Raw genomic sequence first — 16663 nt, 5'->3', positions numbered from 1 at the left:
AAGGCAGGTAGGGACTTCAGGTGGCTTATTGTCCGCCATTTCAATTTCGCCTTTTTAACGGAATCGTGTTTTGTCGTTTTGTCGGTCTTAACTTTAAAACATTTAAATCTTAAAATTCCCCTGTTTGATATTATTTCTGAGAATTTGGTGTCAAATCAACTAAATTTTCACTTGGAATTTAAAAGAACCCATTCCTAAACAGAAATACAAATCAATACAACTGACGTGACAGCGACATTGTAGTGTATTAGTTCCCAGTCTTCGCATTCAGCGCGAGAAACGCCTGACTGTTGTAGTCGGAGAAAACGAGTTGTGATAGCGCGCGGAATAAAAGTATCATTTGGTTCAATTCGGTTCAACCATCCTTTATTATCGACCAGTTCGGCCCAAAGCAATAGTGATAGAGTTCCTTGAAAATAACGAGTCTGTGAACTGAACTGAAGAATAGGGTAAGGATTTTGGTGTCTAGTGTAGAATAGGATTGCACAATGCACGCTGAACATGGTCTGGTGTAGATCCCCAGGGCGCGGGGGGGGGGGGGGGGGGTACTCAGGCTTGTTAATGACGGGGATGATCGAAGGATTTTTGGGGGGTTGATATTTTCGATTCCAGGATTTTTTTGGGTTAGAAAATTTGGCAAGTATTTTTTTTGGCTGACTTGATTTAGATAAGGGATTTTTTTCGGGTATTAAAAATAAACTAAAGTGCCTTGGCGTTTTTATGATATGATGAATAATTAAAAATAAAAGGGATTTTTTTTTTTTGGAGGGGGGGGGGGGTTATTTTTGGTCCAGGAATTTTTTTGGGTAGTGTTGGAAGACTTAGGCTTATTTTTTTGGGTCCTGAGTTTTGCCTCCATTTGATCATCCCCGTCATTTACAAGCCCGAGTACGCCCCCTAGGTGTAGATCTGTTGTGTAGAATAGGGATTTCAAAGTCTCAGCGTCACACCGCCACCAAAAACTTCATAGAGTACCTAATAGGGACGTGCGTGCCCGCAATAGCGACTACTTGTTCCATATTTTTCTGGTAAACATTTAAACACGGCCTCCAAGAAAAGCAGCTTCTATTGTTTTGAATTTTAATCTGTTAAACTTATAGTTAGGTTAGTAGGTAGGTAGGTAGACTAGGTAGGTAGTTGATCACCCAAGAACAACAGATCCAGAGTTTGCGTCATCTTCAAGGTCTGCTACGAAATAGTTTATGTAGCTTAATACAATTCCAATACAGCAAGGCTGATACTACGTAAAAAGTAGACTTTGCGAGACACCAACACGACTACTAGAACTAATAAAGTGAGGTTGCAACCGTGGACAGTTGTTTCGTCCTTATTGGGACTCATCAGCGCGGTGTAGCAAATCTAAATGATACGTTAGCTCGAAAGCCGACGTGAATAGATTTTACAATAACCCATACACTGTATCAAGTTTGAACTAACTTAGCTTGGATCTCTTGAAGATCCTACGTTAGCAGCATTATCGTATGCGATCCCTTGCTGTTTAAAGTTTCACTTCATAAAAACCCTAAAAAAAAACACCCTACGTTTTCTGTCTACCTAAATACAAAGGCGTTGGCTTACAGTTCGTTAGCGCTTTGACTTTCTCTATCAGAACGAACTTTAGCATAACCAAGTTAAACTTGCTATCCAGTTCTTGCTGATGAAGTTTAAATGGATGAATGAACCATAACTTGTTTTTCGGGAAATAAACAAACCAGAAAAACCTGCTGTCCGTCACTCGAGGGTCGCCTCGCCTAACGTCCCCAGAGATGTAATAACCAGGAAGGCGTCCAATATTCTCGTTTCTGTCCAGAAAGCGAAGCATAGTTGGTATGGCAATTTCCAGGAAAACTTTTCGCTCATAAAACGTTTCTGAAAGAATTGAAAACGCTTTGGCGTGCTTTTGCGGAATGTACAAAATGTCGGAGCGACCGCTGAAGCATCGCAGTGTCCCGTTACTGTTCTTGAAAAGAGTATTTAAATGATATTTTACGTTGAGTTTCTTCGGTCCGGAATTCATGTTCGCCACGTCTTCGCAGGCTCTTCGGCAGTTATTCAAACCGTACGGAGATACCCACCAGTACCAATTAGTGCTCGCGGGCTCATAAACAGGAGTAGAACCAAACGAAAATGACGATTCCCAGATCTTTTCACGATTTAAATCCGGGAAGTTCCAATAATTCAGTATGACATCATCACTGATGTAAAAATATCCCTTATATCCTGGATGTTCTCGTATTGCTTTGCCAAGACACTCGTATCCCACAATGCCTTTGTAAATATCAACTGTAAGAATACCTCGGCGCGTTGAATTGTGGGGCGGACCACAGAATATTAGATGTGGAAAAGCAGGTTTATACAAAGCAACCAGAAGAGGAATACTGTCATAGAATGGATAATTGTAGACAATAACAAGTAAGATGTCTTTGAAGGCGTTCTTTAGACAAGGGCTGGGATTTTCCTTGTTAATCTGACGGCTTTCATTTGGAGCAACCGTGTTTAAAGAGCGGTGATCTCGAGGTTTCTCCAAACTAATGTTTCTCGTGCAGCTGTAACCTTGAATTAAAGAAAGATGAGAATTATACAACAAAATACTCCCCTGGAATCCCCCAAAACCCCCCCAAACCAACAACAGAGAAAACAATTTAATTACCACGAGATGGAGGTTGACATTGAGGAAAAATTAAATTTTATCCAATGGGCGGGGCTCTGAGGGATTATTTTCGTAATTGTATATGGCATATTCATTATCACCATCATCAGTCCCCCTTTGGGGAATACGTCGAAAAATCAACTCTGACCATCAATCTCCGTGACACACAACAGTGGTAGTCAACTGGTCCCCTATAATTGCCCAAAACTTCGGTAGTTCTTTCGTAACTGTGCGCAGGTATAAGACGATTTTTTGACACCACCGGAAAAGGAAACAAACTCCGGTGTTGCAGACAGCACCTACAATATCGGACAAAACGCTTGAGCCACTGTGCTTATTTTCAACAATTTTGGTACTACAGCTCTGTTTTGTCAATCTCCCCTCCCCTTTTTCAATGTTGTCAATGTTGTCGTTTTATGGAAACAAAGCCTGGTGAATTGGAAACCCCATAAAACAACATTGAGTTGGGGGAGAGGGGGACAGCATGTTTCTAACAAGCTTTCCACTGCGAAAAATCTGCTAAATTCGTTTGTCTCAGCTGGTTTTGTCCGAGATTGTAGTTTTTTAAGACACAAAGGATATCGTTTTGATGATTATTATACAGTCAACTCTCTCTTAACGGAAACCTCTATAAGACTTCCACCTCCACCTCTGTTTACGTGTATGGACACTAAAGAAGTCGTTTTCTACTTACAGTACTACAGTATGTAGAAACTCTCAATTTTTGCTTTAACAAGCAGATACGTTCCTTTTATTAATTTAGTCTTGTTTCAGTTAGCAAAGGTTTGTTGCATTGTGCAAAGGTTAAAATTTATTATCTCAGAATTACTGGTGTCATGTTACCTCGACTCTCTACAAGGCGGACACCTCTCTAAGACGGACAGCTGCGGCCGGTCCCGAAGGTGTCTGTCTTAGAGAGAGTTGACTGAACTGTTATTCGAGGAGAACAAGAGTCCTTACCTGAATAAATTGTTAAAATAACCATGGCGACCGTGCATGCAAGACACAGCGAGAAGCGCCTTGACAGCGGCAAGCTTTGTGCTGACAAGCAGCATGCAACATTCTTCTGTAGAAAAAGCAACACAACAGAGTTTAGTATCCAAGGATACTAAACTCAATTCTCTTTACAAATAGCCATTTCTTTAAATAAGTTCTCAGAATCTGTTGGTACATCAAGACAATGCTCCCGGCACCTTAGGATTATCCGTCACCACGGGAAGGGAGGGGGAGAGGGGGCCTCCCATGTAAAGGAGCGGAGATGTTTGTGGCCCCTTTTCCCAGCGATGTAAGGCACATTGTAGATTCTGGTATCACTTAGGTGTTTAAGATAAAACCTCAATGTTTTTCCCATCAAAGGTAAGGATTAATAATAATAATAATAATAATAATAATAATAATAATAATAATAATAATAATAATAATAATAATAATAATAATAATAATTACGAATTTGTTGTGCGCAAATTCCATACGTAAATGTTCAAATGCGCATTACAAAAAAAAAATGAACGTTACACACTAAAAGTTAAAATTACAGCTTAAAAACTAAGGATTACGGGCGAAAAAATGAAAAAATCTCTCTCATGGTGGTTTGGATAAAGCACGAAATCCGGCTTTAAATTTTCTTCAAAGAAAAAGGATTTCGCGATCATGCACGATCAATACTGTATTGAAAACTGTCGCAAATAAGTCACTATAGCTTTTTGTTTGTAGTTTGTTTTGTAATAATATATTGGTATATTAGGAATCAAATAATTGCTGGTTTGCAGCTGACGTCACAGCAGCCATGTTGGATGACAGGAACAAAGCGTTCTCCTCCGTTGGGAACTTAACTTTTTTATGATGCAAATTCCGCAAAAACATGTTTTATTGTTTTGTCATCCAACATGGCCGCCTTGTCACGTGGTTGCAAACCAAGAATACTTGAGCTATACCCAGATTGTTCTCCTTCCTGGACTTTATACAAATTCTCCGACGAGAATCCCGTCCTGGAGACCCCTGGGATATTCTTTAGTCACGTAGCCTGCCTTATTGCATGACAATATGTTCCTGGTACTGAGAAAATAGATTTCGATCACTCTTGGAAATTTAACTGTTGAATGAAAATCAACTTGGAACTCGATTGTCTCTTTACGAAATAATGTTTATCGTGTTAATGGCGACAGGGCTAGATATATTCACAAGGCTTTCGTATAGCTGAATTTAACATCAAAATAAATGAATTTATAAGTGTTGAATGTAACTTGAAAGCAACGTTGTTTAGTTAGCAACGATTGTAGTTTTGGTCAAATTTGGTCAAGAGATTAAAAAAATTCCACATTAAGAATTTACATACTAAAATGTTTTCCGTAAATACTTTAACATACCTTAATGGCTTCCAGTTCGCTTTGGATCTCTTGAAACTTAATTTCATCTAGCGCCTTGGCGGATTATTTTTCACGACCGGTTTGAAAACTAATGACCTGCTGTCGTTACCCACAAGGCTTCAGGTGGCAACACTCTTGACGCCCGCAAGGCAGGTAGGGACTTCAGGTGGCTTATTGTCCGCCATTTCAATTTTGCCTTTTGAGCGGAATTGTGTTTTGTCGTTTTGTCGGTGTCAACTTTAAAACATATACATCTTAAAATTATCTTTGTTTGAAATTTTTTGGGAGAGTTTGGTGTCAAATCAACTAAATCTCTCTTAAAAATGGAAGAGTAACCAGGGTTCATAATCATGTAAAAATTTGAAGCGTTCTCTGGCTAAAAAATTGTAACAATTAAGCTTTCGGTTGCCAACTACAGCCTTTATGATAAAAAGAAAATGACGCGAATGGATGAATCTCTCTTATTTCTAATATAATTTTCTTGTTCAACGCTAAGCGAAGTTATAGGCCATAAGTTGAAGTCTGCGTTCAATTCTAGTGGACCATCTGGCCGGAGGTCATCCCGGTTTCAGTAGTATGAGGCGGTGGGGAGTATTTCTACTCTCTCCTGAATGGGAGCTTATCCTGGTTTCTGTAGCGTAAAGGGTCTAGGAGTATTTCTACTCCCCCTGGATGGGATGCTTTTCCATCGCAGGGCAACCCCCCCCCCCCCCCCCCCAAGCATTAAATTTGCCAGTACCCGTTTGCAATTGTACACCTGGGTAGAAAGAGGTTCTGTGAAAGTAAAGTTTATTGCCCACACAACACAATGACCACGGCTTGAACCCGGGCCACTCGATCCGGAGGGAAGCGCAGCAACCCTTTGGTTACCGTTCTTCCTACAGCTAATAATAATAACTTTTTGAAAATAAATAGGTAAGCACTGCATAGTTTTCACCCGTTTTTTTCTTTTGTCTTCTTTTGCTATTCGATAAATTTATTCCACGCTGAAAGGCATCCTTACAGTCTGGTCAATAACAAAATGGCGACTGATTGACTGATTTTTGACTAATAACAACTCGGAAGATAAAAAATTTTCTCCTCAATTGTTTATCATGGGAATCGAATTTTTTTTCAGAGCATCAAGCAATTAGAAGAACGGAAATATCTATCAAACAAACTTCAACATTTCCTCTTACATTATGTCTACTAATTATTTCAATATAAATGAACCAAATATGATGTTCAAACATTACTTTGGTTACAGAAATGTCGTAATAATATGTACTAATAATATATATGAAATATCCTCCGTCATTAAATTAAAGCCGCTGGGCGGGATGTTTTGGATGGACTTTATGAAAGACAAAATTAACCAGCCTTCAGTTATATTATGATAAAACATGCGGCAACTCTGGTTTTAACTTGTCTTTTATTGAAACGTACACCGTCTCATTTTATTAATATTCAGCTGAATCTTTTCGATTTTTTTTCTAACTTCCGATCACTGATCCTAAGTTTCTCTCTAGAAAAACGTGCAATTAAGACCCCTTTCTCACTTTTCTCGCGCCGTGTACTTTCCACGCTTATCAAACGATTTACTAGTCTTGTACTACACAGATATGTGTTAAATACAGGCCAATAGGTGGCGATTTTAGTCCTCTGAAACTGATAGAAAGTTCGGGCTGCAATTTTACGCTAAAAATGTACACATAATGCCAGTTAAATAATTATTATTTCCCCTTCCTCTGTCCCTCCCATCTTCCACAGGTTGAAAACTCCGCGTCATTCTGAAGCCGAAAATATTGTTTGAAGACGCTGTTAAGATCCGAACGCCCTAGTATTTGAAAAAATCTCAGGAAAAATGATTTTTATTCTTTAAAGGTCTGTACGTTTTTAGTTTTATGTATGGACAGGATTCATTACAAAGTGGTGTATAAAAACCCAGTTTTGTTCTGATTGCAAAATTCAACTTTTTTAATTATTGAAAAATTATCTGAATATATTTACATCCTTGACAATAAAGCCTGTCGCTGTGTGTATTTAGCTTAAACATGAAATGAATGTTGATTTATCTTCGAATTCAGGACATTATTCACAATCGTTTTAGAGCTTTGTTTTAGCCCGGCAATTTTTGCAAAAAAAAAAAAATAGCGGCCTACATTTCTCGCCGCTAAGTTTTACGTTCGATTTGTTTGATCTTTTATGCAGTTCGCTAACATGTATGTTTTGCGGGTGAAACTGTAACATTAAAATTAACTTTTTTGACATATACTTCGAGCAAATGCTGTTTGGCAAACAGTACTGGATTTTAAATACTTCTATACGAAAAAAAATTAATGTGAGAGCTTGCCCGCATGATTTTAAATAGTATAATGGTTTACCTGTGTGATACGAAAAAAACCTTTGAATATTCAAATTCAGAATTAGATCAGAACATCAGTGGTTTGCATTAAATAAACGTTTTTCAATTGAGGTGCTGGTGCTTTTTCGAATCGAATGTAAATATGTATTTTGCTGAATCGCGCTTTAACGATCTACATGTTACACTGTCATGATGCATGCTCACTTATTTAATATGTCTTATTCTGATAAAACCTATAGACCAGTAAAAATTTAGAAAACGATCTCTGGCCAAACAACTTTAAAAAACACGAGCTTTCGACTGTTCGATCTACAGTCTTCGACGAGTAAAAGTGAATAAAGTAGAAAATATCCTTTATTCACTTTTACCCGTCAAAGACTAGTTCGAACAGTCGAAAGCTCTTGTTTTTTAGCCGGAGATCGTTTTTCAATCTTTATTATGGTTAACCCTTGCTACGGTCCTTCAATATTTTTCGAAACCTAGTACTTCGAATCTAGAACAATTCAAGTGATCATGAATCGCGTGCTTTACAAAGATATAAATTAAAATACAATATGTACAAAATTACACTAAGTTAGTTGAAGTCTAGTCGATTCTTTCCGTCTCTTTTTAGCGTAGCATTTCGTAGTTCGTTATTAACCCACATTTCTTTCTTTCTTTGATCGATTCGCTGAGCTTTTATTTTTCGTGACGTGAAGTAAGCATTCGTTTTTGGGTTTTTAAGGTTCTTAGTTCACTCTGCTTGTAAGAGCATGGACGTTTAAATTGTACAAAGTCAGCACTCCCACAGATGAGGACCGGCGCGTTCGAGTAAAAATTTCCTTCATGGCTTGTCTGAACTTCGGAAGACGCCAGGCATAGATAAAAGGATCAATCAAGAACTTGAGAAACAGTGTTGTATCGATAACGATATTCGCCATCGTAGCTTTCACTCGTTCTTCGTAGGTCTCCGGTGTCCAGTAAAGTGTCAAATACCACATTACTGTCACGGGTGTAATGAAAACGAGAAGACAAGTCGCTAGAAACAAACTGATCACTACGAAATGTCGCTGATCTCTTTTTCGGCGGTGCTCCGAAGCATCAGCGATTCGGATTGCGTTGTTGTCTGCAGGATTTAGCCGGCTAACTTGGCGTCGGTATGAAATGTGCAGTGCAATGTAAGAGACCAGAACAAGGACATTGATCAAGGAAAGATTCAGAAATACGTCGACCTTTTGAAAAATTCGCTCCGGCACGCCCACGAGAAGAGAGCAGGAAAATAGCAGCGAATAAACCCAGATTCCGCAAACACAAACGACCACTCGGCGAGATGTGACGAGTTGTTTGTGACGATGAGGGAAGGTGATTGCTATAAATTGTGTCCATGAGAGGAACAGAATCGTCAGAAATGATACGTTCATTGTTATGCTTGAGAGGACACCCGCAGCTTTTAAAGTATAGTTGTAACGTTCGCTGCTAATCGTGTCCTTGTACAGTTCGAAGTAGAAATAGGCGAAAAAAGGGTCCACGGCGATACCTGTGAAGAAATCTGCGAGTGCCAACCCAGTGATGAAGATGCTTGGAGGGTGACGAAATGTCTTGAAAGGGTCTTGGTACAGTACTACCAGCAAAATACCGTTTGCAAGCGTAGTTAGAACTGATAAAACGGAGAGATAAACGGCGGAGACGAGGCAAATGACGAGAAAACGATTCCATAGGATTTCACTAGCGTGGTTCGCGGTATCATTTCTTGTTTCAGCCGACTCATTAAAAGAGTAGTTCATGTTGGAATAAAACCACTGAAAACAGCTCCGTTCCGATCCGTGTGCTCGTGGTAAAAGAGAACAGTGCTGATTTCAGATCACAAAAAAGTCTCCCTCGTTGAGCAAAGGAAATATTTTTTCTCTTGATTTCAGTGAATTGAAACGTGAAAAAATAACAATGGTTGAATTTCGAGAGTAGAACGATAATGATGTGTTTCAGAAGATTGTGTTCGTGCACGCGTGCGAGTCAGACTGTTCAAATATGACTTAAATTATACGTCAAGTGAGGGTTTCTTTTCCATTTAAAAAGGAAATCAGCAAATAACATGATGTCAAGCTTTATTTGCGTTTTTAGTCACGTTTTGACGTTTAAGATTGTGATGACGTCAAAGCAGTAATATGGCGATATTTTTTTAATTACTCTTTGTCAGCTGCTTCTCCGTTGTTGGAACTGCCTCGTTCCCAGGCGACCGCGCGATAAGCTTGAATATGGTCCCTTCCAGCAGCGACCTAGCCTCTTCCAGGCGTTCGGTTAGTTGGGAAGCGCGAAAAACGGCGAACGCCTGGAACAGGCTAGCAGCAACCATGCCAAGCAACCATTCTAAGTTTAGGAACTGTTCGATGGTTATTAGATGGTTATATCCAGAAAATATGAAGTATTCTCCATTCTCATCCCCAGAGCCGCTTGTCCCTCTTAGCCGGCTGAGCCTGGGGCACAAGGAACAAGTGGCTCTGGGGACACATGATTTGATTGTCTAGATCTTCAACGGAAATTCAAATTTAACAAATCAAATCAACCGTTTTAAAATCCCTTTGTTGAAAGGGATTTTACTACGGTTGATTTGTTTGGCTAGATTAAAGATCATTAAATTATCTTTGTTAAAAATTTAGCCAATCATATGATGTGTCCTAGGGCTTTCCACAAGTTGCTCCGCAACTTTTTGGCAACTTTTTCATGTTTCGAGCAACTTTTTCCTTTTCGAGCAACTTTTTTCCTCTCGAGCAACTTGTTGCATTTTGAGCAATTTACAGACCGAAGATCTCCGAAGATTATCCGAGTGTTGTTCAAAGGCAATACGAACGTTTCCGAAGATTTACGAAGTTTGCCGAAGATTTTCAAGGAACATACTGAAGACGTTCCAACTTTCGGCTCATTCTGTATTCTGAAAACATTTCAAAAGTCGTCAGCAAACATAACCGTGACGTGATCGATATCTTCACGAATTTTCTCAGTAAAGAAATCCTTGTTAGTCAACAAATTTCCCCTTAATATGTTATTTAGATACTTCTTTTGCTGTAAAAATGCATAACCCTGCTTAGAAATCTTACCCTCAAAGGGAAATTAGCATATATTTAGAGAAATTCCCGATTAGAAGCAGCGTTTTGGATTTTTTGGAGCAACTTTCTAGCAACTTTTATTATCAGAAGCAACTTTTTTGGATTTTTGGAGCAACTTTTGAGCAACTTTTTGAGAAATTACGGACAACTTTTCGGGAAATTTCGAGCAACTTGTGGAAAGCTCTAATATTGTGTCCCCAAAGCCACTTTTTCCTCGTGCCCCAGGCTCAGCCAGCTAAGAGGGAAAAGTGTCTCTGGGGACGAGAATGAGTATTCTCTTGCCTCCTTCTTACACCATATGAAAATGACTTGGGAATTACTTTCACTGACGGATTTATAGAAAATCTAATTCTGGCAAGCTGAACAAACAGTTTGCGTGCTTCTCGTTTGAGCACGATTCATAGATCACAGAAATCACAGGAAACGTCGCTCGTGATTAGACGGCTGAAGACGGCTTCGCGCTCGCCTCGCACTTCACTCGCTGACGGGGGTCCCGGCCGGGACTCCACTATAAAGAACTGAACTCCGAAAACCTCCGCTTGCTTCCCTTGCTTCAACAACTTCGTTCCAGTGCCCCTCCCCCTCCCCGCCCCGTCTAATTGATTGTTGGACCGCTGACCAAAACGTGCGCTCGTCGCTCGTTTCCATTACTGCGCATGACAACTCCTTCGCGCCAAATTCTGGCGCCATATTGGAAATTTCGACTGCGCGACGATCATGCCTGCACACTTCCGAGCTGTGGAAAACGCCGTCGAAAAAGTCAAGAAAGTAAAAGAATATGTCGACAATGGCTTAGGTGTCACTCTTGATGTTGCGTTAGATTTAGAGGAGGTTTGCCAGGACAGCGAGCGAGTGAAGGAGCTTGAGGACACCATGCTTCAGTACATTGACATGAACCGTGAGTTGGAGCAGTGGGAGAAAGCTATTGATCTCGCGAAGGCTGAGTTTAATCGACAATATGATGCATCTAGGTGAGTTATTGTTTCGGAGATCATTTGTGCCCTGAGCTAGCACTGGTTATAAGTGTGGATTCGTTGTTGTCTAATGTGGCCGGGTATTCTGAAGTTTAGCCGCCATCAATACAGACTGTAAAGGTAGGCTTTCCACACACAGGTAATTTGCCTGATGAATCAATCGATGTATTCCACAATTGTTCTACAGTTGTTTCAATATCCACTGTTGAATCAAACGCGTATGATTTCACAGAAATCAGCTGAAGAATCAAGCGCTTGAATGCGGCATATTCGAAGAATCAAATGTTCATTTGTGGAATCACACGTGAAATTATTATTTTGTTCATGCGAGGAATCAAACGTTTTCGAGAAACAATGTGAAGAATCATGTGCGGAAAACATGAAATCTCGTGTAGAATCATACGGTGAATTCGAAGAACCAAATAGCCATTATTATTGAATCAAAACCCGAAATTTTGGAGAATATTGCATAAGTTTATGTTTATTAAAAAAAACACTTCGCGGCTTTTTTGGCTGAGTTATCAGTCACAAAGTAGGTAAGTATGTTATGTAAAAAGTTACCCCTGCTTTGAGCGAGCCACTGTTTCCGCATAAGCTGCAGCAGTGGGCATAGGTCTCCTGAGTAGTGTACTCGTCTGAAACATCCATTAATCTTCGATGGTTAACAGTGAAGTTCCGGTGAGTTATAAGGACTACAAACCTGCAACACTTGTGGTACCATCTATGCTGTCCATGTCATCACTGAGCATGCGTGCATATAAACAAATCAGATATTTCCTCTGAGCATTAATAGGTGCGTAAAGGTACCCTTCTATCAGTTGCGTGAATGATATTGCGTACACAATTTGGCTGAATCAAATCCAAACAATTCTACGCATGGTTGTAAACTTAGGAAATAAATCGTGTGATTCCGCAAAGGATTGCCTCGAAGAATAATTGTATTATATAGAGATATTTTAGCCTGTTGTTTGATTCTACATACCTGTGTAATAAGTCACTGATTTAGTTGAAGCCATCGCATTTTAATATTTCCCGTTTCCCGGTCTCGGAGGCACGAATGAAAATTACCGCATTTTACGGATTACTGCAGTGCTGGCTCAATTTCCTGGTGTAAGTATTGTGGACACGAAGTGCAGGTAGACAGTGAAGGTAACAGACTAAGGACCGGCGAAGGAGTTCTGATTATTTTATTGATATATGGGGGTAAAGTGCGACTAGTAATAAGAGGAGCTTTCCACTGCTGACTTTCATCGCGCAAACGCTGCCGACAAGCAGCATTGGGCGGATTGTCTTCCTTTAATAGAATCAAACATTCATCTGTCGAATCAAGCATTGGAATAAATATTCATTTGACAAACCACCTGAAGAATCAGGCATATAATTCATTGGAAAGTCAAATGCATGCGGTAGGTTGAAAAAAATTAGAATGTATAGGCATGCAGCAGCTTTCGCTCTGTTTCGCGAAGTATTCCACGCTTTATTTACATTACTGTTTGCATGTTTAGTAGCTACTGTAGTTTATACAAAGACTCAAACAACTGTGTAGCCGCACAGTCAAGTGGTAAGTGCCTCGCTTCTGTAGCCATGCATTCTTGGGTAACATCTTTTAATTGTTTTGATGGCGAAATATATTCTCTGTAAAACTGCAGCTGGTCGATTTTGTCATCCCGCTTGATTCTACAGACAATTCAAGCCTTCAGAGGAAATCGAGAAGGTTGGAATTACCGGTATACGGAAGATAAAGTTATCGATGGTTAAACGTAGTAGGAAAATGACCTGGAGGGGAATTGAAAAGATTCGAGATAGCGGAAGGTTCGAATTATAGGGATACAACTGGATTTATTTTAACTATTTTACAGGATACACAATTATTATTTTCCGAATACAATGGCGATGTATTCTTCTTTTGCGGAGAATGATAAGTAATAATACGTGTGATTCCCGCTTGATTCCACAGACCTGTGAAATACACTAGATCGTTAGTGTTTGATTCTACACACAACAAAATTATTTCCGAATACAATGACATATTCTACTATTGTGGAGAATCATAAAGAATAATTCGTATGATTCTACAACTGTGCCGAACCAAACGCAAGAATCAAATGTGTGATTCTTCAGGCAAATTACCTGTGACAGCCTCTATTTTTCAACGAAAAAAACGCGAGAGATCAGAATATCGGCGAGCGAAGCGATAAGGGGGCTGTTAACAGTCTAAAGTAAAAAAACATGTGAAACTCGCCAATGACGTAAAACAAATGTATCAGTCAATTCCAAGGGAGATCATCCCCCCCCCCCCCCCCGGCAAACCCCCGGCCATTTGACCGCTACTGAGGCCCAGATAGTGGGAAATTTGATCAAACAGAAGCCCAGATGGTCGGGCATTTGACCGTTGACAACATGTGTCATAAACTATAAAACGCCATCGAGCTCAAGCCATGAAGTTAGTATTTAATTACGTTAATGTTAAGTAGCTACTTTCAATGTATCTATCTTTTCCTATTAAAATTGGCTGATAAATAGGGCATGATTGTCCGTTTAGACCAAGGATTAACCAGAAGGTAAATGGTTGTTAGCGAATCCGCTCGTACTCGTAGGCAAAATGACCGCGATTCAACAAGAAAATCGACTCACAATGACATTTCAGCCCGGGCTGGTGGGGCATTTGACGTGCAACTGGCCCACATAGTGGGGAATTTGATCAGTCATTTTGAAAAGTCAAATGCCGGGGTTTGCATAGGGGAGGGGGATGATCTTGCTTGGAATTGACTGATACAAAAGAACAAGCAAGAAAACAAAGAACCTAAAAACAATACAGAACTTGAAAACAATAGCTGGAAAAGAAAGGAAAATTTCACAGGTTTTTACACCGAGGTAAACCGGGGGGATCCCATCATTTCTGTTTGTAGTTAAAGAAATAAACAGAGATCAGGAAAGAGAATTTATATTCTTACAGAGATCTTTGTTCTTTTAATTTAGTGAGGATATCCCAAACATTGAGGAGATCTTTCAGCAGAAGTTAATGGAAGCAAGTGATAAGGATTATGACTTAAATTCTCATCCGAAGGTGAAAGAATTTCGAGAAAAGGTGTGGAACATCCACCATCAAGGACAACCAATGCCAAATGCTAGCACACAACAAGATCTGGAAGATGAAGATATCATTATGTCGCAGGTGAGAAAACAGTGTCACAAGCCTTTGTAAAAAGTTGTGTTCAATTTACATCCAAGGCAAATTTCCAGAAATTTTCGGTAAATGGTAAACAACCTTAAAAAGGTAAAGTCTGCCTCCGGCCAAGTGGCTCATACAGCCGGAGACTATCCCGGTCCGTGGCATTAAGTGACTAGGAGTATTTCTACTCCCCCCTGGATGGGATGTTAGTCCATCGCAGGGTTACCCGCCAGCACTGAATTTGCCTGTACCCATGAATACTCCTGGATGGTGAGAGGCAATATGACCTGTAGTGAAGTGTCATGCCCAAGAACGCAACACAATTTTCCCAGCCAGGGATTTGATCTGGAATCCCAGGGGGGTACTCCGGCTTGTTAATGACGGGGATGATCGAAGGATTTTTTTGGGTTTGAAATTTTCGATTCCGGGATTTTTTTGGGTTGGAAAATTTGGCAAGTATTTTTTGGGGTATCTTGATTTAGATAGGGGATTTTTTTGGGTATTAAAAACGAACTAATGTGCCTTGGCGCGGCCTTGGCGATGAATAAACAAAACAAGCGTTCTTTGTGTTATTTTATTGCACCTCCTGGCAATTTAGGGGTAATTTGACAAGCCTGAGAAGGGATTTTTTGGGGGGTTATTTTTGGTTCAGGGATTTTTTTGGGTAATGTCGGAAGACTTAGGGATTTTTTGGGTCCTGAATTTTGCCTCCATTCGATCATCCCCATCATTTACAAGCCGGAGTACCCCCCCTGGGTCTGGAATCCAGCGCACTAATCAGTAGGCCACCGCATCTCCCTGTAAACAACCCTAATGCTGAAAATGTTTATCCTTTGCACCCAGATTTTGTTATGATTCCCATCTTTCCATTGTTTTTTCAGGCCCCAGTAGAACAAACAAAATGCCCGTTGACATTAAAGGAAATGGTCAAACCCATGAAGAGTAAAGTCTGCGGCCATAATTACGACCACGATGCTATTATGCAGCACATTGGCCGGGGGCATGGAAGAGCAAAGTGTCCTGTCTGTGGACAATTACTCACAAGAGCTGACCTGGAGCACAACAAAGCCTTGGAGCATTCGATTAAGCGAAAAAATAGAAGAAAATGAAAAGTTCAGAGATTTATGTGTTGACAATTTATTTAGAAAAGTGAGAACATACATTATTGGTACTTAATTTTACTAGCCTGCGAGCAGGCTCTCTATTCGGGGGCAACGTGAATATTGAACTGCTCGAGCGCCGAAGGCGCGATCCCGCGAGTGCCGAAGGCGCGAGTGCGTGGGCGAAGCGGGCACACCGAGGGAGAGCCTGCACGCGCGCCATTGAATTTCAAATCCGGCCCCTCGAAATGTGACAACTTGTTGACAACTCGCTACGCTTCCGGTGTCAATATATCGATCGAACGCTCGCGCGTTTATTTCGAAAAAAGTTGTAAACAAAGAGAGTGTATGTTACTGTATCTGCAAGTGTACATTTTTGGTAAAATATGGAACTGGTAAATCGGTTCGCATGTAAACGGAAAATTTATTTGAAGCGTCAAATCGCGATGGGAGCCGCGGACAAGTGATGACAGATGTACGAACAAATTGAAAAACAATTCGCAATATTGTCTAGTTTGTCCAGCCGTGTGTGCGATTCCTGTCCCCCCCCAAAAATCAGAAAATCGAACTTAACTAGTGAGCATCACTCTGCGAACGGCATTTGTAAAGCTGCTTTATTCTCCTGCGCGTTTCGTCCGACTGTTGCGGACTTCTCAGCCGATGCAAATATTAACTGCGAACTGACGCTCGTAACGCCGGTTAAATCTCGCAAAGCAACACAGTTCAACCCATCGATTGTCCCTCCTTCACCTGGTCCCGGGCACCTGGTCTTCAATTGTGCTGGAAAGTGGGCATATTACTAAAACGATAGTGTCTGAGAGTTGCTCGTAAACTTTCTTCTCCACCATTGCCACTGCAAAGAGTTGAAATACATGTATGAAGCAATTGTCGTAACCGGTTTGCATAATCGCAAAAACATCTCGTCCTTCTAGAAGATAATTTACCGCATCTTCCTGTTCTTGTTTTAAGTTAAGGAG

General features: G+C 40.3%; 3 protein-coding genes across 4 annotated transcripts; 1 reads left to right on the top strand and 2 right to left on the bottom strand.

Annotated features, from left to right (window-relative positions):
• Positions 1–1063: 1063 nt before the first annotated feature.
• Positions 1064–5113, bottom strand: LOC144666904 (uncharacterized). Of its 2 annotated transcripts, XM_078528343.1 has the most exons (3): positions 5017–5113; positions 3611–3716; positions 1064–2553 (listed from the first exon to the last, which is right to left on the bottom strand). In XM_078528343.1, exons 2-3 carry the CDS (start codon positions 3633–3635, stop codon positions 1538–1540), a joined length of 1041 nt encoding a protein of 346 aa, XP_078384469.1. In that variant the 5' UTR covers positions 3636–3716; positions 5017–5113; the 3' UTR covers positions 1064–1537. The 2 variants fall into 2 exon arrangements, with proteins under 2 accessions (XP_078384469.1, XP_078384470.1); XM_078528344.1 differs by lacking the exon at positions 5017–5113 and having other exon boundaries at positions 3611–3910.
• Positions 5114–7466: 2353 nt separating this feature from the next.
• Positions 7467–9384, bottom strand: LOC144666047 (uncharacterized). The gene has a single exon (XM_078527401.1). The coding sequence runs from the start codon at positions 9121–9123 to the stop codon at positions 8089–8091; it is 1035 nt and encodes a 344-aa protein (XP_078383527.1). The 5' UTR covers positions 9124–9384; the 3' UTR covers positions 7467–8088.
• Positions 9385–11116: 1732 nt separating this feature from the next.
• LOC144665993 (E3 SUMO-protein ligase NSE2-like) lies at positions 11117–15763 on the top strand. Its single transcript, XM_078527328.1, has 3 exons — positions 11117–11411; positions 14394–14589; positions 15468–15763. The coding sequence occupies exons 1-3, from the start codon at positions 11158–11160 to the stop codon at positions 15693–15695; spliced, it is 678 nt and encodes a 225-aa protein (XP_078383454.1). The 5' UTR covers positions 11117–11157; the 3' UTR covers positions 15696–15763.
• The last annotated feature ends 900 nt before the right edge of the window (positions 15764–16663 follow it).

The sequence above is a fragment of the Oculina patagonica genome, chromosome 9, assembly GCF_052425735.1.
Source record: "Oculina patagonica isolate OP01 chromosome 9, crgOcupat, whole genome shotgun sequence".
Taxonomy (NCBI): Eukaryota; Metazoa; Cnidaria; class Anthozoa; order Scleractinia; family Oculinidae; genus Oculina; species Oculina patagonica.
Note: the sequence above shows the minus strand (reverse complement) of the source record. Positions and strands in the feature narration are given on the sequence as shown.